This window comes from Canis lupus, chromosome 26 (assembly GCF_011100685.1).
Source record: "Canis lupus familiaris isolate Mischka breed German Shepherd chromosome 26, alternate assembly UU_Cfam_GSD_1.0, whole genome shotgun sequence".
Classification (NCBI taxonomy): Eukaryota; Metazoa; Chordata; class Mammalia; order Carnivora; family Canidae; genus Canis; species Canis lupus.
In genome coordinates this window covers 18,311,911-18,332,244 of record NC_049247.1, presented here as the reverse complement: position 1 = coordinate 18,332,244, position 20,334 = coordinate 18,311,911, and the positions used below count along the sequence as shown (strand labels likewise).

General features: G+C 42.5%; 2 protein-coding genes across 3 annotated transcripts in view; one reads left to right on the top strand and one right to left on the bottom strand.

The window, feature by feature from the left end:
• The window catches only part of SVOP (SV2 related protein), a 70,807-nt gene extending 55,355 nt beyond the window's left edge, over positions 1–15,452 (bottom strand). The window contains exon 1 of the mRNA XM_038575412.1: positions 15,144–15,452. Coding sequence (XP_038431340.1) covers positions 15,144–15,178 — 35 coding nt within the window. The 5' untranslated portion in view covers positions 15,179–15,452. The remainder of the gene's footprint in view (positions 1–15,143) is intronic.
• The window catches only part of USP30 (ubiquitin specific peptidase 30), a 63,503-nt gene that overhangs the window by 3,381 nt on the left and 39,788 nt on the right, over positions 1–20,334 (top strand). Inside the window, exon 2 of one of the 2 annotated variants that reach the window (XM_038575417.1) lies at positions 2,545–2,678. The exons of the other annotated variant lie outside the window; for it this stretch is intronic. Coding sequence (XP_038431345.1) covers positions 2,653–2,678 — 26 coding nt within the window. The 5' untranslated portion in view covers positions 2,545–2,652. The remainder of the gene's footprint in view (positions 1–2,544; positions 2,679–20,334) is intronic. 2 annotated transcript variants of the gene reach the window in all.

Genomic DNA, 20,334 nt, shown 5'->3' with positions numbered 1-20,334 from the left:
CTATTCCATTGTATGGATATACCACAGCTTTTAATCCATTCATACATTAGTGGACACCTGGGTTATTTCTGCCTCTTGGCTATTGTGAATAATGCTGCTTATGAACACGGGTGTGCAAATATCTGTTTGAGTCCCTGCTTTCAATTCTTTTGGTTCTATACACAGAAGTGGAATTGCTGGATCATATGATAATTCTATGTTTAATTTTTTGAGGAGCCTGCATACTGTTTTCCAGGGCATCTATACCAGTTTACATTCCCATGATCAATGAAGGAACAGTTCCAATGTTTCTATATCCTTGCCAATAATACTGTGTTTCATTTTTTGGGTAAAGGCCATTCTAATGGGTGTGAAATAGTATCTCATTGTGGTTTTGATGTGAATTTCCCTAAAACTGAGCATCTTTTAATGTGTTTATTGGCCATTTGTATATCTTCTTTGAAATAAATGTTTGTTCAAGTCTTTTATCCATTTTTCAATCAGGTTGTTTGGGGTTTTTGTTGTTGATATATTCTGGATATCAATCCCTTATCCAAGATGTAATTTGCAAATATTTTCTCCCATTCCACAGGTTGCCTTTTCACCCTGTTGACTATGTCCTTTGATGTATACAAGTTTTTATTTTATTATTTTTTTAAGATTTTATTTATTTATTCATGAGGGACACAGATTGAGAGAGAGAGAGGCAGAGACACAGGCAGAGGAAGAAGCAGGCTCCCTGCGGGGAGCCTGATGTGGGACTCCATCCCGGGTCTCCAGGATCACGCCCTGGGCCGAAGGTGGGCACAAAACTGCTAAGCCACCCAGGGATTCCCTGCATACAAGTTTTTAATTGTGATATAGTCCTGCCAAATCCAATGCCATGAGTCTTTTTCGTTATATTTTCTTGTAAGAGATTTTTGTAGGATTAAGTCTTTGATCCATTTGAGTTGATTTTTGTGTATGGTGTAAGGCAAGGGTCCAGCTTCATTATTTTGCATGTGGAAATTCAGTTTTCCCAGCATTATTTGTTGAAAAGATTGTCCTTCAACTCCCATTGAATGGTCTTGGCACACTTGTCAAAAATCACTTGGCTGGAGCAGCCCCAGTGGCCCAGCGGTTTGGCACTGCCTTTGGCCCGGGGTGTGATCCTGGGGACCCAGAATCGAGTCCCATGTTGGGCTCCCTGCGTGGAGCCTGCTTCTCCCTCTGCCTGTGTCTCTTCCTCTCTCTCTCCCTCTCTCTCTGTCTCTCATGAATAAATAAATAAATAAAATCTTTAAAAAAAATCACTTGGCTGTATATCTGAGGGTTTATATTTGAGCTCTCTATTCTATTCCATGGTCTATATGTCTTTCCTTAGGCCGGTACCACTGTAGTTTTGTAGTCAGGATTGAAATCAGGAAGTATGAGGCCTCCAATTTTGTTCTTATTTTGATTTTATTGCATTGGCTATTCTGGGTCTCTTGAGATTTCAAATGAATTTTATGATAAATTATATTTCTGCAAACAATGGGTTGGGGATTCTTGTGCTATTATTTGTTAAGGAAGTACTTCCATTGTGAAGTGAGGGTGGAAGGACAAGGCAGAGGGACAAGCTGAACAGGGATGTGGTTTCTGCTGGAATCTGATCCGATGGGGAGCTCTGGAATGTGAACTATGCCATTTAGATCATCCCACCCAGAATCCTGGGGGCGCTGGGCTCACATAGGTTATTGCCATATCACCCCAGTGGTGAAGAGCATAACCTCCCAGGTGTCCCCAGGTGAGGCAGCTCCTCTCAAACAAGGGCAATCTTCTAGAGCAGACTGCAGCTGTGAGCTGTAAGCAGCCAATCCTGGGGCACCTGGGAGATGCACCAGTCTGGTAAAGGGGATCTGTGACAGGAACCAATGGTATTTGCTACAAATAAGCCCCTCCAGAGTTATTATGCAGACAAATTTAAATCACTGTACAAACATTGAATTCCCCTCCCTTAAACTTCTTAGAAAATAGTTCTCAAACCGTATAGCTATTTTTATTGAGTGCTTGTTATATGCTAAGAGCTATGCTATAAGCCTTTCACATTTTCTCCCATTACCCTGACAATTAACCTATGAATTAGGTACTACTGTTGTCTCCATTTTACAGATGAGGAAATATGCTCAGGGAGGTAAAGGCATTCACCCAAGGTCACACAGCTTGAGGGAGTTGAGGATCAAACTGGTTGGCTTTTGTATTTGAGCCCGAGGTCCTAATCACCAGGCATCAGTTTCTCTCTCCTGAATTCACATGTGTCTGGGGAATGAATGTGAGGCCTGAACTGAACTGGCCTATGTGGGAAAGATTTGCCAGACAGTGCGAAATGGTGTGTTTTGGAGCAGGAATCAAAAGGCAAAGCTTCATTCTACACTGGCTGACAACTCTGCAGGTCATCACACTGGTGCAAGGGTTTTGATCTGGATGGAGCCTTAGAACCCCAACAAGGCTGGTCACAACACTAATGGCTGGGCCCCACTCCCAGAGGGTCCGATTCAGTAGGTCTTAGCCAGGAACTGAGATCTTGCATTTCTGACACGTTCCCAGGTGGTGCTGTTGTTGCTGATCTGGGGACTGATTTAATGCATTGGAGCCAGATGAATGATTCTGCTGTATGCCTGCCCCCTGCCAATCATGAAACAGTCAGGCTGAGGAATGGAGCCTCTATTCTGTTGGCTGAGGTGGGTGCCTGCCGCTCGTCTGCCTTATCTGAGAGGCCCAGAACCCCTGTGATACAGGGCTCAGGCAAATGTCCCTGCCATCTGGAGCTGGAGTCTCCCTTGGAGCTGGGAGGCAGACGTCACCGAAGAGCAAAGGCCAGGAGACAGACTGTCTTAGGCCCAGAAATCTGGATAGAAGGTGGGGTCTGGGCCTTCACTTAAGCAGTACTTGCCAGCAAGACCAGTTTTATTCTGAGTATGTATTATTGGGAGTAGCTTTAGGGGGCATGCTGATTGAGATTGTGGGAGTGTTCCCAAGCCAGTGGTGTGCCTATAAACTGAATTTCAACTAAAACCCCCAAACCATAAGGGTGTATAGCATATGACAATATGTGACCAATTTCAACCTGTCAGTGTTTAAATAACAGGGTCCCCAAATTTCTGAACACTTCACTATCAATCTGCTCTTAGAACTAATATGAATAGTCTGTAGCACACCGCTGTATAAAAGTCCTCAAACCACTGACACCTGCTATAACACAGATGGGTGAAGTATTATGCTGAGTGAAAGAAGCCAGACACAAAAGGTCACATGTTGCAGGATTCCATTGAGGCGAAGTTATCCAGAATAGGCAAATGCACAGACAGGAAGCAGATTAGTGTTTGCCAGGGACTGAGGAGGAGGGGAAATGTGGAATGACTCTCTAATGGTACAGGGTTTCCTTCTGGGGTGATGAAAATTCTCTGGAACCAGATAGAGGTAATGGTTATGCACTATTGTGAGTGTATGCCCATGTTCACTGCAGTGTTATTCATGATAGCCCCAAAGGTGGGAGCAACCCAAGTGTTTATCAGTAGATGAATGGACGGATAATCAAAATGTGGTCCATTCACAAAATGAAGTACTATTCAGTCCTATACAGGAAGAAATGTCAATGCATGCTACAATGTGGATAAACCTTGAAAATGTCATGCTAAGTGAAATATGCCTGTCACAAAACAACAAATATTATATGATTCCACTTTTGAGATACTTGGAGTAGTCAGCATCATAGAGACAAAGCAGAGTAGCAATGGTCAGTGGCTGGGGGAGGAGGAATGGGGGGTTAGTGTTTAATGGGTTCAGAGTTTCTGTTTGAGAAGATGAAACAGTCCTGGAGATGGATGGTGGTGCTGGTTGAGCAACAGGGTGAACATATTTAATGCCACAGAACTATACACCTACGAATGATTACAATGATAAATTTTGTTATGTTTCACCATCCAAAAAAAGATCCTCAGCCCTTAATACTGCCACAGATGTTACTGGAATCCATTTGTTCATTTATTCAACAAATATTTATTGAGCACCTGCCTTGTAGCACCTCCAAAGGTACTTGCTAGGATTTCAAAGGGATTTCCTACAGACTTAGGCTCCTTCCTGTGGTGCTCATAGTCTGCTGGGGAGGGGAGCAGCACCTTAAAAAGGTGCGTAGGGGGGCGCCTGGGTGGCTTAGTGGGTTAAGTGTCTGCCTTCAGCTCAGGTCATGATCCCAGGGTCGTGGGATCAAGCCCTGTGTCGGGCTCTCTGTTGAGCAGGGAGCCTGCTTCTCCCTCTCCCTTTGCCTGCTGCTCCCCCTGCTTGTGCTCTCTCTCTCTCTGTCAAATAAATAAATAAAATCTTAAAAAAATGAATAAAAAGATGTGTATGTGTGTGTGTATCACTACATAGCTATCTTGTACATTGTAAGAAATGCTACAAATAACAAACACCATGGAAGGCTAGCTGGGTGTGTGTGTGACGTTTCAACTCTGCAGCCCTCTGAGTAAGGGGTGGTATTAAATGGGAAGGAATTGCAAACAGGTGGGACTCCTTGTCCCCCAAGAAGTAACCTCCCAATCAGAAGCATAAACAGCCCCCAAGATACTTGTAGGAGATGGAAATATAGAGAAGTATCAGATGAGTGAAGGAAATGGACATTTCCATGCATTATCACCTCATTTTCAGGGATAAAGGGAAGGTCGATGGATCACCCTTGACTCTGAGGGTAATATCACGGAAGGAAATGACTATGTGGCCTGATAATCTTCCCTGAATCCTGCTTGTATCACACTCTCTCCTCAAGGACTGTCCAGAGCTCCACACCTCTTTTTGTGGCAAATAGTGACCACTGCAACTTGGAGGAAGGTAACCTGTGACAGCTTTCAAAATTTTAAGCGCTCTGTGCTCCCACTCAGAATCGTGCTGCTGGCGGTTCAATGCAGGGACAGACACGAGCAGGTGATGATTTACTGTACGAACAACTGCTGATAAGGATTGTTAGCTTACCATGCCAGGTGCCAGGTTTGTGCTCTGCATTGATTACAGTACGTAATCTCGCAGGTTAGTGTTTGCTAATGGGGTGTCGTTAACCCCATTTTACAGATGAGGATAGTCAAGCACAGAGGGGCCAGGAGCTTACCTATGGTCAGATAGTAGGTGTCTAAGCTGGACTTTGGCAAAGCCATCTGATTTCAGAGTCCCCACTCTCAGCCACTCTGCTATAGTCTCTTCTGGTGCTGGCAAGCTTTTGCAGCAAAACCAGAAACAATCATCATGAGGGGAATAATTACACAGATTATGGCACATCCACTTAGGAAAATGTTTTAAAAAATTGTTGATCAGTATCACAATATCACAACAGTCCAGGTGTCCACCAATGGATGAATGGATAAACAAAGCGTGGTGTGTATATACAATGAAATATGAAGCAGCCTTGAAAAAAGGAAATTCTCACACATGCCACAATGTGGATGAACTTTGAAGATACCCTGCTAAATGAAATAAGTCTGACATGAAAGAGTTCACCTATATAAGGAAGCCTAAAATAGTCAAATTCACAGGAACAGAAAATAGAATAGCAGTTGCCAGGGGCTCAGGAGAAAGGGAGTCAGTTTATCTTTTTATTTTATCATTTTTTTTAGATTTTATTTATTTATTCATGAGAGACACAGAGACAGACACAGAGACATAGGCAGAGGGAGAAGCAGGTTCCCCATGGAGAGCTTGATGCAGGACTTGATCCCAGAACCCCGGGATCACGACCTGAACTCAACCTTTGAGCTTTGAGCCACCAGGTGTCCTAGGAGTTAGTGTTTAATGGGAACAGAGTTTCGGCTGGAGAAGATGAAAAGTTCTGGAGATGGATGGTGGTGGTGGTTGTACAATAATGTGAATGTACTCAAGGCTGCTAACGGTATGCTTACAATTGTCGAAATGGCGATTTTTATTTTATGTATATTTTATCACAATAAACACACACACACAAGTTAATCTGTAAGAGCCAACAGGAAAAGACTGGGGCTTATTATTTTATTTTTTAGAGAGAGAGAGAGTGCATGTAGGGTGGGAGGAGAGGCCAAGGGAGAGGGAGAGGGAGAAAGAGAACCTTAGCAGGCTCCACACCCAGCTCAGAGCCCAGCTCAGGGTTCTATCTCATGACCCTGAGATCATGACCTGACCTGAAATCAATAGTCAGACATTTAACCAACTGAGCCACCCGGGTGTCCTGGGGTTTATTATTAAATACACTAGAATATGACCTTGTAATCTAGGTCCTTTGTTACTAAGATTTAAATGTGATCTTGAACCAGCAGCCCCAGTATCCCCTACAACCTTGTTGGAAATTCAGAGTTCCAGGCCCTAACCCAGACCTACTGAGTCAGCATCTGCATTTTAACCAGGTCCCCAGATAATTTGTGTGCGTGTTCAAGTCTGAGAAGTCCTGCTGCATTTATGTTTCCACAGTTCTAGGTACTCTAGAAGGATCCCTAATAAATCAAAGACTGGTTGCTTCTGGGGGAAGGACTGCATGGAAGGGGGACTTTTTGCATGGGAAGGGCATTTTTTTTTCTTGGACCTTTCTGTAATATTGACAATTTTTAACCTGCACATCTATTACTTTAATAATACATATAAATAATAATAGCAACTATTTACAGAGCTCTTATTGATCATGTGGCATCTGGTAAGCCTGTTGCAGATGCTTTCATCTGTGGAATGGGAATGACAATGGGCTTGCAGGACCACCGAGAAGGTTAATGGGAAAATCAGGAAAAAATGAATGCTAGCTTCCCTCAACCCGGCTCCATTCAAGTCACCTTTCTGCCTGAGCTTGGAGTACACTGACTTTGTGAAATGTGACTCTGAGAAAGTGGCTTACCTCCCTGCAGTTGTAAACCAGGATCTGTTCAAACTCCTTCTCTGGCACACAACTAGAAGCCAGGGCACCTTTATTTAGGAAAACTTGTTTTAAGACAGACATACAGAGAGACCTTTGACACTAAATGATACTCAGAAAGCCAGGCTACATCTTGAATCAGTCAGGTTCCTAAAAGTATTTATCAACCATCGGAGCCAAGATATCCCAAGCTGGGGGGTGGAAAAATGTGATATGAAAGATAAAATCGCAGTGACATACGTTAAGTGTGTGAGGGCTTTGAAACAGGTTGGCTCACAATTTCTTGGCATTTGTTGTGTATATACAGCATGTAATTTACCAAAATAGCAGAGAACATTTATTTCACATAATTTTGCTATTTAAAGAAGAGAAGAGCTCGAGGAGATGGCTGTCAACTTAAAGGTCTTGTTTGCACCATCATGTAATTTGCTCCGGTAGCTTAAATTAGGGTCTGAGACTTGGTTAGGGTATATTAGATAAGATACTTTTTTTTTCATCTGAGCTTCTGGACTTGTATCCTCTGAGTTGATAATCTGCCAGACCAAAAAGGAAGCTTAGAGCTAACTGTGATTTTCACAGGGCGGCAGTTAGTGTCCTGTCATGGAGAGAGTTGGTCTGCCCCAGGGGAGTAGAGAGCCCAACTGTGGCAAACAGACTGATCTAGGTTTGGATCCCTTGTCCATGACAGCTGCTGTGCGACCCTGGGTAGGTTACTTTACCTCTCTGAGTCTTTGTTTCCTCCCTGATGGGATAGAGATGGTAATTCCCACCTCACAGGGTTGCCATGGAGATGAAAGGAGCCCATATAAACAGAGAGTGGCGCAAAGCCTGGCACAATCATTCAGTGTTTCGTGTTTGCTGAGTGCTGACTGTTCTCTGAGTGCTGGGATAGATACCAAAGGGACAGAATAATAGATGCAGCCCCTGCCCTCATGGGGTGCAGCGCTCTAGTTGGGGAAATGGTAAACAAAGAAATTGTAATACATTTGCACATGAATGGATCTTGAGAAGGAAACTGAAGGGGTGCCAAGAAAAAGAATTACTGGAGGAAGAAGGAGTCAGAGTAGACCTCCCTAAGGAGGCTGAGATCAAGAGGGCTAGGAGAGTGGCGCACAGATTGGGGAGGAGAGTGTTGGGAAGAGCAAGGAAGATGGATGGTGCAAAGGCCCAGAGGTGGGATCCAAGTGTGGAGGTCAGAGAGACGGTCCAGATCATGCAGGGCTCTGGATACCACTGTGAGGATTTTCCATGTTATCCTGAGGCCAAGAGGACACCACTGAAAGTTTTCAAGTGCGCAGGAGAGGGTAGAAGATGATGAGAGTTGAGTTTTGAGAAATGAGTACACTCATCTGGTACAGGTTTCCACAAGAGGAGGAACAGATTGTGGAGAGTGTTTTAAAATATAGATTTTATTATTATTTAGGTATAGCAAGGCCAACAGATTAAGAGACGACTGCCAAGAAAAAATACACCTTGTTAGGTGAGGCAGGAGTTAACTCGTGGAGGGACAGTCCCTCCAGGGTCAGTAAGATGTCAAAACACTAGAATATAGAAAATATAAGGCATGGTTGACACAGAAGGACAGCACGGAGAAAGGAGGCAGAGAGACCAGGGAGGAGGCTGTGTGATCAGCTGTGTGAGAGGTGAGGGTGGGGTGGTAGGGGGACTATAGCAGAAGGAGGAGCTGAAGCTTTTGTCATTTGCCCTCCCCACCACCCACCAATCAGTAGAGGAAGACATCTTTCCTGGGAGACCTGTCTGCAAGGCATAACAAGTGCTAACTTGTTTGGGGGACTCAGTTGGCAACGCTGATGACCAGCACCCCTCAGTTTTGTCCAAATGCTTAGCTGTGTTGTCACACTGGGGCTTCTTTGGAATCTAAGACCTATTGGCAAATGGGATTAGATGCTGTGGATCTGAAGCAGCAGAAATTACCAAGATCCCTTAAAATAGGATTTGCTTTTTGTTTCCTTTGAGACAACACCTGAGCACCAAATCACACATTGATCTGAGTGACTTGGGAAGAGTCTTTGCAGGGGCTGGACCTCTGTCTTCAAATATTTGAAGTTTGGGCATGTGAAAGATGATGTTTGTTAACTTGGATCCCAAGACCAGAACTTGAACATCAGGGTATAGAGAAGAGGGAAACAGATTTCAACACTGTCTGGGGAGCTGCCTTAGGTAGAGAAGTCCAGAGATGAAAAAGGCTGCTGTCGGAGGTAGTGGGCTCACCTTTGTGACAAATGGTCTAGGAGAGATGGGTATCCACCTGTGTGGACCAGGGATGATGATATTTAATATGTACCACTCTGTCACACCTAAATGCTATATATACTTACTATCTTATATGATGATATAAATTCAACAGCCCTGGGAGGGAAGTGTTATTCATACCCCCAACTTATAGATAAGTAAATAGAAGCTCAGAGACATTACACCAATTGGCCCAGGTTCCCTGGATAATATATAGTGTACTAGTGTCACTGGCCTGAGTAGTTTCACAGCCCATGATCTCAACTAATTAGCTGATGCTCCTCTGAGGCCAAGAACACCCTTAGGGAACTGATTAAAATGCCAATTCCTAGATCACTGTCCTGACCTGATGCTTGTGCATCTCTGCACAGTAAAGCCCAGAGATCTGAATTTTAATAAGCTATGGATGGTGGCCACAGATGTTTGAAAGCCACCACTTGATGCCCTCCTGCCCTGGATTGGGGAGACAAGGTATGAGGGAGTGTTTGGATACAATGGATTTTAAGGTCCTTTCCATTCCTGAATGTCTAGAAGTCTGTAATTAAAGGAAATTTTAGTTTTCTGTGGATTTTATTTGTTTATACTTTCCTGCCACCCCCATCGATCTGAATAGCATTGATCGTGCTCCCTGGATAATGGACCATTAGCTTATATTCTGGACAAAAGGTAACAATCACAAATAGTTAACATTTATTAAGACCTTATCATGTGCTGATAGCTTCACTAAGCACTTGAAACTGAGGCCTGGAGAAGAAAAAATTACCTTCCCATTTGGCAGGAAAGGCAGGATTTGAATCCAGGTCTGCTTGAGTAGAGAGCCCTTGCACTTGATTTTTCTGTGCTATGGTTGCAGTGGAAGGAGGGTGGGGGACAGAAGTCTGTGCTACAACTCTCCAGGTAGTTTGTCTTTTAATTTATTAATTCATTCAACAACGCATGCCATGAGGACCTTCTCTGTGTCAGACTCAGCTCTTGTCCTCATAGATCTTACAGTCTTTTACTAAAGGTATACTGAGGATGGAGGAAGGTGCAGAACTTGCTGGTAGAAGATTTACTAGGGTCCTGACATGACTAAGGTCAGAGAAATGAAGTTGAAAGAGAGATCCAAAGATGCTCTGGAAATGGAGAGACTGAATAATTTATTGACTACACTAAAATACTTTAGTGTCGTGGTATGGGGCACAATTTCTTCTCCTAGGGGACATTAGCAACATCAGAGATATTTTTGATTGTCACAGCTTGGAGTGACAGGCTGTGACATCTAGTGGGTAGAGGCTAGGGATGCTGCTAAACGTCCTATAATGCATAGCACAGTCCCCCCACCACAAAGTATTATCTAGTCCAAAATGTGAATAGGGTCAAAATCGAGAAACCATGTACTACAGAGTAAAAGATAATTAATAACTATAACAATAATTTCCATGAGCCAGGATGATACCAGGCACACCCATCTAAAGAGCTTAGAATCCTAAAGCTGAAAATGCCTTCAAAGGTGACCCAGGGACCCCTTAGGTCTCAGGAAAGTGAATACATTGCCAAAGATCACACAGTGATTCACATACAGATCTGCATAATTCTTTTAGACAGCCAGAGAAGTGTTTGATTGGGGCTATAAAGCTATTCTTTGGGCCAACAGACTGTGAGACGATACTCCCTATAACCTAAGGTCACCCAAGCAATGGCTTCTTTGCAAGGGGACCTTCTTTCTTTGGCTCTCAGATATTTCCCCTCTTAAGTCACTAAAACACATACCCCCTAGAGGTGAGGCTGGCATGTGTTTGAAATGATGAGGTGTGAACATCTTTGAGCTTAAGGTTTTAAAAGGTTTTGGTGGGTTGACCTTGAGGATCCCTAGGTGATTAAAATAACTCTTTGCTTTTTGCCTGAAGTAAATGATAATGAACCCCTATCTCTTCTCCTAGGCCAGGATTCTCCCCCTTTGGGGAACATTTTCTTAGTGTTCTGAAAAGGAGGCCTTGGATTCCAGGTGATGTTGGAGGTTAAGGGAAACAAATCTAGAGTGGAGGGAGACAAATAACACCAGCACTTTTCATCGAACCCTTACTTGGAGCCAGGTGTTGTCCTAAGAACTTCCCAATAATGACTATCTTGATCCTCGCAGCAGCCCTGCCGTGTAGATACTGCCATTATCGTGACTTTATGGAGGAACACCCAGCCCATGGGAGATGAAGTCACTAGTCTAAGGCCACCCAGATTTTAAAACCCAGGTCTACCTGCCTCAGAGCCCACATTTTGACCCTTACTGCCAGTTAAGCCCAGCAGAAGTCAGTGGGAGATTCATTGAGGTAGTGGACTTAAGTTTAATCTTGAAAACAAAGCTTATGAGAAGGGAGGGAGATAGAGAATGGATTGGGCAAACACAGGATAAAGTTCAAGCTCATTGTCACATACTATGGGGCTCTATATGGCCTGGTCCTTGTCATCCTGTGCAGCCTCCCTCAAGCCACTAGTTTATTATGTTCCCTCCACTGACCTGATTTTGAGACACAATACTTTTTTCCACTACAGTGCTTTTGCCTATACTATTTCTTTTGTCCATAATATTCCTCATCCCATCTCTTTCCTTGGATGACTTACACCTACACATCTCTGGGGGCTCAACTGGCAGAGCCAGTAATGTTACTCCCTCATGGAAACCTTCACTGATTCTCCCCTTCCCCCATCTAGAACTAGTCTCATTGCACCCTGTGCTTGTCCTTTGTAGCCCTTAAAACAATTCTCACAATTATTGTGCAGTGATGTGTTCAATGTCTACCTTTCTCAGCACCAGACCAATGTCTGATAGAATTTTCTGCAGTTACAGAAATCTCTTAGATCTGTGCAGTCCAACATGGTAGTCACTAGCCACATGTAGCCATCGAGCACTTGAAAAGTGATTAGTGTAACTGAGAAAATGATTTTTCACATTTCACATATTTTATTTCTAAATTATATTTTATATTGTATATTATACTATAGTAATGATTTTATATACAAATTATATAAATAGCCACAAAAATTTAAATAGCCACATATGGCTAGTGACTAAAATATTGGACATTGTAGCTCCAACTTGTGACTTCCTTGAAGGCAAGGATTATACCTATCTTATTCAGTTTTAGAATCCCTTGTACCTAGGATGGTGTCCAAATGAATAAAATAAATCAGTCAATCAACCAATCAACCAATGTAGTCTACAAAAGTTGCTTTCAAGAAATCATCCTAGAAAGGAGAGATCTAGAGAAGTCTGACTTGCACAGGGTCACACAATAAGGCAGAACTAGATATAAAATCTTAGCCTCTGGAATCTCCTGTACATGTGCCTAAATGGACAGCAGGAGAAAAGCAGAGGTTGTTTGGGGCCTGAAAGGAATCATCCTAGAGCTGTATGAAGGAGCTTCCAAGTGCAAGGAGGGACTGTTTTCTTAGGAACTCTCATCCCTTTTCCCCCTCCTCGAACCCTATAAACTACTTAGTGGCTTATAATCTATTAACACTTGGCTTCCCATAGGACTGAGCCTGTTCCAAAGTCCACTCTTGCCAACCCTCTACAAGGCATTCTGATTTTTAAAAAAAAAACCATATTGCTCTCAGGAAATCTGCTGCCTGCAATCTGTGCACAATATACACAGGGTGTGGTTTAAAAAACATCTAAGTCGTGACTTGTAACCCACTCAGATTCACGTGGCTATTCCTTTTATTTCACTCCTTTTTTATAAATAGAAGTCAACACATTTCAGGGCTAATTTTGACTCCATTCAAATTGCAGATTACAATTCTGAAGATTCCAGAATAGGGAGCCTATATATTTTTATAACAATTTTTAAGATGTAATAATAATATTAGTTAATATATATGTTGAATGCCTTGTTTACCAGGCATTCAGCACACATTATCTCACTCGATCATTAGAGTAACTCTGTGAATCAAGGACTATTGTGAGCCCCGTTTTAGGGTGAGGGAAACTCAGTCTTTTTTTTTTTTTTTAAGGTTTTATTTATTTATCCATGATAGACATAGAGAGAAAGAGAGAGAGAGAGAGAGACAGAGAGAGAGAGAGAGAGAGAGAGAGAGAAGCAGGCTCCATGCAAGGAGCCTGATGCGGAACTCGATCCCGGGACTCCAGGATGGTGCCCTGGGCCAAAGGCAAACACCAAACCGCTGAGCCACCCAGGGATCCCCGAAACTCAGTCTTAAAAAGGTTAAGGCACTTGCTCAAAGTCAAATAACCAAAAAGTAGCAAAGCCAGGATCTGAACTCAAGTCTGTCTTACTCAAGAGCCGATACTCTTAGCTAGTACACAATTTGGCCTCTCTGATAGATATTACGTGTATTTATGTGTTAAAGTATCAGAGAATAATCAAGAAATTTGACCTGCAGTTTAGGAAAAGATTACTTTTTATTCTTGTACTTCTTTTTGAACTTTTAAACCCTATATATATATAATTATATTAGTATATTCTACATTAGTATAAAAAAGTAAATTAATTTTTAAATTTAAATAAATAAAAACCTCTTATTATTTTTATCTTCTTTTTAAACCAGAGAGGAATTGTCACAATAGTGTCATATCTATACCTGAATAGGTTAAATATACATGAATCTCTGAGTAAATCTGTAAAGTTCACATGCTCTGACATTATTTGAAAATTTATCTCAGTAAACTGCAGTTCTAATATGTACTGTATTTTTATTCTAAATACCAGATTTCATATTTCAGTTTCTGCATTATTTCTTATTTTGAGATAATAGGTTGTTTTTTTTTAAGACATTATATTTATTTTCAACGAAAATGGTAGGTTTCCCTCGAGAGATTTACACTCAGATATGTATATGTTTATGTATTCATACATCGACCTCTGGATATTGTAACTGAACATCCTTTGGCATTTGTGAAATAATGTTGTATTACATAAGATATGCTATTTGTGGATCAATTAATAAAAACTTAAAAGTAGAATTTAATTAAAAATTTTAAATGAAAATTAATTTTACTCCAATTGAGAAGTAAACATTAACAATACCCTTCAGTATTCAGAGCCTCAGAGAGCTGTATCCGTCACACTAAAAGTCACTTGGGAGAATTTCTCCATGGTTCAGAGAGGAAGAAAAGATTTTAAGTCAGGAAAATATACATACACTAACAATGATGTATCCTTTCCAACAATCCAGACAGTGCCTACTTTTACCATCCAAATGGCTACTGCTTCTAAAAATTAAAACAAAAATCCCCATTAGTGCCCATATCTCATAGTCTAGAGATCTGCTTAACAAATCACTGGCTTGTAGTAGGAGGCATCTGTAAGCCCCTCTACGTGGCCTCTGTCCTTTCCATTGCTTGGTTGTGTTTCCCGAGATTCTGAGAGCAAATTTGATATCCCTTAAAAATTCCTATCCTCTAGCTTTGTATTCCTGATGTTCTCAGGGATAGCCTTCGACAGAGTCTCACTCTAGCTAGCTGTTACAAAAACCTTTCATTCAGAAGAAGGCAAGAGATTTCAGCCCTCTCATTCACACACACACACACTTCATAAACAACAATACTTTGCCCAAACCTCCCCTCTAGGAAGGTATTCTGGCTTTTTTAGAAACCACTTTGCAACCATCAGTACCGTTCCCTTCCAGAAGACCTTGCAGAAAAATTAGGAATTTCACGGCATAGGAGAAAAGGCTGGGAAAAACCGATGTCATTGCATGGACTCATCAATTCGGTCCACATTTCAAAACAGCGGCTAACGCTTTCTTAAAACACAGACCTCAAAATTTCCCTTTAGGATTGCGAGCAATTAAGAGGGAAAACATAACCCCTCTCGCTCCCCCTGAAGATTCTGACGGATCTGAAAAATAGAACTGAGTCAGAGATACAGAGGCTGGACTGCTGGAGCAGGAAAATGGCTTGTCTCCTCGGGGCCTAAGTCTGTCCTCTCAAACAGTTCCTTTTAAATTCAAGAAGCCATGCACAAATGCCCCCCTGCAGGGCTCCGTGTTTTAAAGGAAAGCCTGTCTGCCTCTCCCTCGCCCCCATGATACTCACGGCAGCTGCCTTAGCTGGAATAAGTCCTCCTCCATGTCCGCGCTGCGCCAGGACGAGCCCTTTTCATGGCCCTTACATGGTGTTGGTGGAGGACGAGCGGCCGGGGCTTCAGCACCGGGGTCCGGACAGCTCCCGCGCCGCGTCCTCCCTCGGCGGCAGCTGTTCGGGGGAGGGAGCCGCCGCCGACCAGCCCACGAGACAAAGCCGCCGCCGCCGGGAGAGGGGGCGGAGAGGGGGCGGCCGGGGGCAGAGCGAGCCGCGCGGGGAGAGGGGGCGGGGAGAGCCCTTCTGCTCAGAGGAATTCACGGGCTCTCTCTGGTTGGCGACGTTGTCCTGGGTGCCTGTAGGGCACACCAGCCTGTGAAATGGCTGTCGGAGTACCAATGAGCACTCTTTGGCTGACTACGCCTCTCTAAATGTTTATTTGTGGGGATTCATTAATGTTGACATCGGCGTGATATCCTTGACACCCAGGCTGGTGTCGCAAACCAAGGGAATGAAAAATGCAAAGATGAATGCATGCATTTAAAATGTTGTTTATTGAGCACCTACTGTATGCCCGGCGCTGTGATCGGCACTGTGCATATGTGAAGCAAGTTAGACATGTCATTGTCATCACGGAGCTGTCTGGTCTAGGGAAGTGAATCCAGGAAAAAAAAAAAAAAAAAAAAAAATATATATATATATATGTATAAGAAGGCCAAAGATCACTCATTCATTCCTTCAGTGAGCAAGTATTACTGAGTGATTTCTACAGCTCTGACGCTGGGAAATCAAAGATTAATAAAACTAAATCCCTGCCTTCAAAATCCTCCCCTATCTATGGTTTCCCCATCTTCCTCCAGCTAGAATGTCGGCCTTCTTTAGAACTTAAGCTCCATAAAGGTTTGCAAGTTTTGCTGATGTACCCCCAAGGGCCTAGAACTATAAAACTTTATTTATGTACACTGAAATTGGAATTTAATAACCCTCACTAAACTCAACTCCAGGGCTTAGCATTGTGTAAACTCAATACATGCTTGTTAAACTGGAAGCAAACTGATTTTTCATTCAGGTGAATAGGATTCAGTATCTATTTTAATCCCTGAAGAGCAAGGGTAATGATTTCTATTAGAGATGGCAAGTTGGAGGTCCATTGGTAGTGTGTCCAACTCATCCTAGTTTGCCCAAGACTTTGAGTTTTGCATTGAAAGTTCCAAGTCGTGGGATGCCATGAGTCCCAGGCAAGCTTTGACAGTTGGTTAGTCTACAACCAAAAGCGCTATCCACAGAGAGATTTATTTTGAGTAACCTGAAGGGTTAACAAGAATAAAGTGTAAAGATTCAAAACTACGAAACCCTTAGAAGAAAGCGTAGAAGTAGATCCTTATGACCTTGAGTTAGGCAGTGGTTTCTTAGACATGACATCAAAAGCATAAGTGACAAAAGAAAAAAATTAGATACATAGGACTGGATCAAAGCTAAAAGCTTTTCTGCCTCAAAGGATGCCATCAAGAAAGTGAAAGACAGCCCATGGCATGGGAGAAAATATTTGCAAATCATATACCTGATAAGAGACTTACTTCAAACAGTGTAAAGAACTCTTACAATTCAATAATAAAAAGACAATGTAATTTAAAAATGGACAGATAGAGACACCTGGGTAGCTCAGAGGTTGAGCGTCTGCCTTGGGCTCATGTCAAGGCATGATCTCAGAGTTTCGGGATCAAGTCCCACATTGGGCTCCTCGCAGGGAGTCTGCTTCTCCCTCTGCCTATGTCTCAGCCTTCTGTGTCTCTCATGAATATAAAAAATAAAATCTTCTAAAAATTATTTAAAAAACCGGACAAATAATATGAATAGATATTTCTGCAAAGATGTGTGACTAGCTGGGGCACCTCGGTGGCTCAGTCAGCTAAGCATCTGACTCTTTTTTTTTTTTTTTAAACTCATAAGAGACACAGAGAGAGAGGCAGAGACACAGGCAGAGGGAGAAGCAGGCTTCATGCAAGGAGCCCGACTGGGGGCTCGATCCTGGGTCTCCAGGATCACACCCTGGGCTGAAGGCGGCACTAAACCTCTGAGCCACCTGGGCTGCCTTCCCTCTATCTCTCTTAAATAAATCAATAAATCTTTTTTTAAAAAAATGTGTGACTAGCTAATGAGTACTTGAAAAAATGCTTAACATCATTTAGTCATTAGGGAAACGCAAGTCAAAACAACAATGAGATAGCACTCTCTGGGGGCACTTGGGTGGCTCAGTGGTTGAGCATCTGCCTTCAGCTCAGGTCATGATCCCAGGGTCCTGGGATCAAGTCCCGCATTGGGCTCCCCACAGGGAGTCTGCTTCTCCCTCTGCCTATGTCTCTGCCTCTCTCTGTGTGTCTCTCATGAATAAGTAAATAAAATCTTTAAAAAAATTGCACTCTCTGCCCACTGGAATGCCTAGAATTAAAAAGACAGACAATAACTAGTGTTGGTGAGGATGTGGACTGGATATTCCTCTCATATACAAGTCCTGGGAATGTAAAATGGTGCAACTGCTGTAGTGAACAGTTGGGTAGTTTCTCAAAAATTTAACACAGGGTTACTCAGCAATACCACTCACAGGCATATACCCAAAAGAAATGAAAACAGTGCACACAAAACCTGTACACGAATGTTCATAACATCATCCCTCATAATAGCAAAGAGTGGAAACAGCCAAATGTTCATTAAGTGATCATCAAATTATACACTCAGAAGAGTGAATTGGAAGTGCCTGGGTGGCTCAGTCAGTTGAATGTTCGACTCCTGATTTTGGCTCAGGTCATGATCTTGGCTCCATGTGGGGCTCAGGGCTCAGCACTGAGTGTGCTTGAGATTCTTTCCCTCCTATTCCCTCTGCCCCTCCCCCTGCTCATGCTCTCTCTCTCTCTCAAATAAATAAATAAATAAATAAATAAATAAATAAATAAAATCTTAAAAAAAAACACAAAATAAAAAATGGTGAATTGTGTGGTAATTATATTTCAACAGAGCTGTTCTTTTTTTAAAAAATGATTTTCGGGATCCCTGGGTGGCGCAGCGGTTTGGCGCATGCCTTTGGCCCAGGGCGCGATCCTGGAGACCCGGGATCGAGTCCCACGTCGGGATCCTGGTGCATGGAGCCTGCTTCTCCCTCTGCCTGTGTCTCTGCCTCTCTCTCTCTCTCTCTCTCCCTGTGTGTGTGTGACTATCATAAATAAATAAAATAAATAAAAAATGATTTTCAATAATTTTTAATAATAAATAATAAAATTTGGCTTCCAATTTTTCAACATTTCAACAGAGAGATTTCACATAATAGGATTATCAGCTCCTTGGGGAAGAAGGAAGCAGTGTTCCTCTACTGGGTCTGCCTTTCTCTCTGGCCACTACCAAGTGGAGACTCGAAGCAGCCTGCCTGCCACTATCAAGGCAACAGTCAGCCTACAGCAAGCTTCCCACATTTAGCTTCCCTCACTCCTCTGGAGACTTTTGAAGTACCCCTGAAAACTGGGAGAACAGTACTTAGTACATAATAGATATTTTAAAAATCATAAAGCATTAATGTTTTCTCTTCTTTCTTAGAAATATGGTTATATTTTTCTAAAGCAGTGGTTTCCACCTTCGAGTGTGAGTGAGCATCCCCCAGAGGGCTTGTTAACATGCAGATGGTTGTGTGCCACCCCCAGAGTTTCTAATTCAGCAGGTCTTGGTAAGGTCTGAGAGTTTCCATTTCTAACAGGAATGGTACTGATTCATGATACTGATTCTGTTGGTCTGGGGACCACACTGAGAACCCCTGTTCTAAAGTTTTATCTGGATGAGATTATCAGCCAAGAAAAATATGACCCATGTTTGTTTATGTCTCTGATCTTTGAGACATCCTTGAGCAGATATGAATATTATAAAGGCAGTTACTTTCAGCTCAACACATTATCCATCTGTCTGGGAAATGGGGGCATGCCAAAAGCCAGATGGGTTTTATTTCACATCAGAGTAATGCATCATGATCTCTCCTCTCAGATTCTTAAAACAAAACCTATAGGGGCTGGAATAAAGACTGACAAGCTGCCCTGAAGCCTGAAATACTGAATACAATTATATGCTATGAACAAGTGATTCTCCTTTCAACTGTGTCCTGATTCCTATTATTATTAAGACAATATTCCATTAGTTATAAAAATGGCACTTAATTGTTTAAAAGGAAGCCTGTGGAGTTAAATTCATAAAGAGATTTGTCCTTTTTTTTTCCCCTTTGGAACTGAAATTAGATAAAAAACCAAAAAGGGCAAATAAGCCTTTGGTGGTAGATCCCAGCTCTGCTTGCCATGCTGGTAGGATGGCACTTCCATCTGGAGTCATTCCCAGGTCCCTGGCATTGTGCTGGGGCTGTTAATTACCTACTGACTTTACCCAGGAGCCAGTAGAAAAGGGAGGCTGGGCTAGGAGGGTAAGCCCTTGTTAAAAAATATAAAGGCATACAACTTCAAAGAGGCTCTTGGTTAATACATCTCCTTCTTTTATGAAACACAAGATGTCTAATCTACAATGAAAGAGGCCTGAAGAGGGCAGAGAAAACCTATTTTCCCCTTCAATTCTGTCCTCTTTTTCTTCCTGTATTTTGGGGCAGCTGGCTCAAAGACAAACTTTGAAGCGCTCCTAATAAAACCATCTCATCCCTCAGACATTGTGTTTCCAGAGGGACATAAAATAAGCAAGAGGTAAATGTGAATCAGTGCCCAGAACACCTATCCAGACCTAGGAGAGATTATCAAGCAGAAGCAGTTCAAGACATCTGAGTCAACATTGAGGAAGTGATGGTATTTTCTCTGCAGTCTTGTATTTTCAATTTCTTTCATTCAAAGTGTTTGGCGCCTGGGTGGATGGGTGGTTGAGCATCTGTCTTCAGCTCAGGGCATGATCCTGGGGTCCTGGGATGAAGTCCCACATTGGGCTCCCCTCAGAGAGCCCGCTTCTCCCTCTGCCTATGTCTCTGCCTCTCTCTCTCGGTCTCTCATGAATAAATAGAATCTTAAAACAATAAAAATAACAAATAAAAAACCCCAAACAACAAAGTATTTCCTATTTTCCCTTGTCAATTCTTTATTTACCTGTTTATTATTTAGAAATGTGTTATCTAGTTTCCAGGTATTTATTAGTTTCCCAAATTTCCTTCTGTTACTGATTTCTAACTTCACTGTAGTTG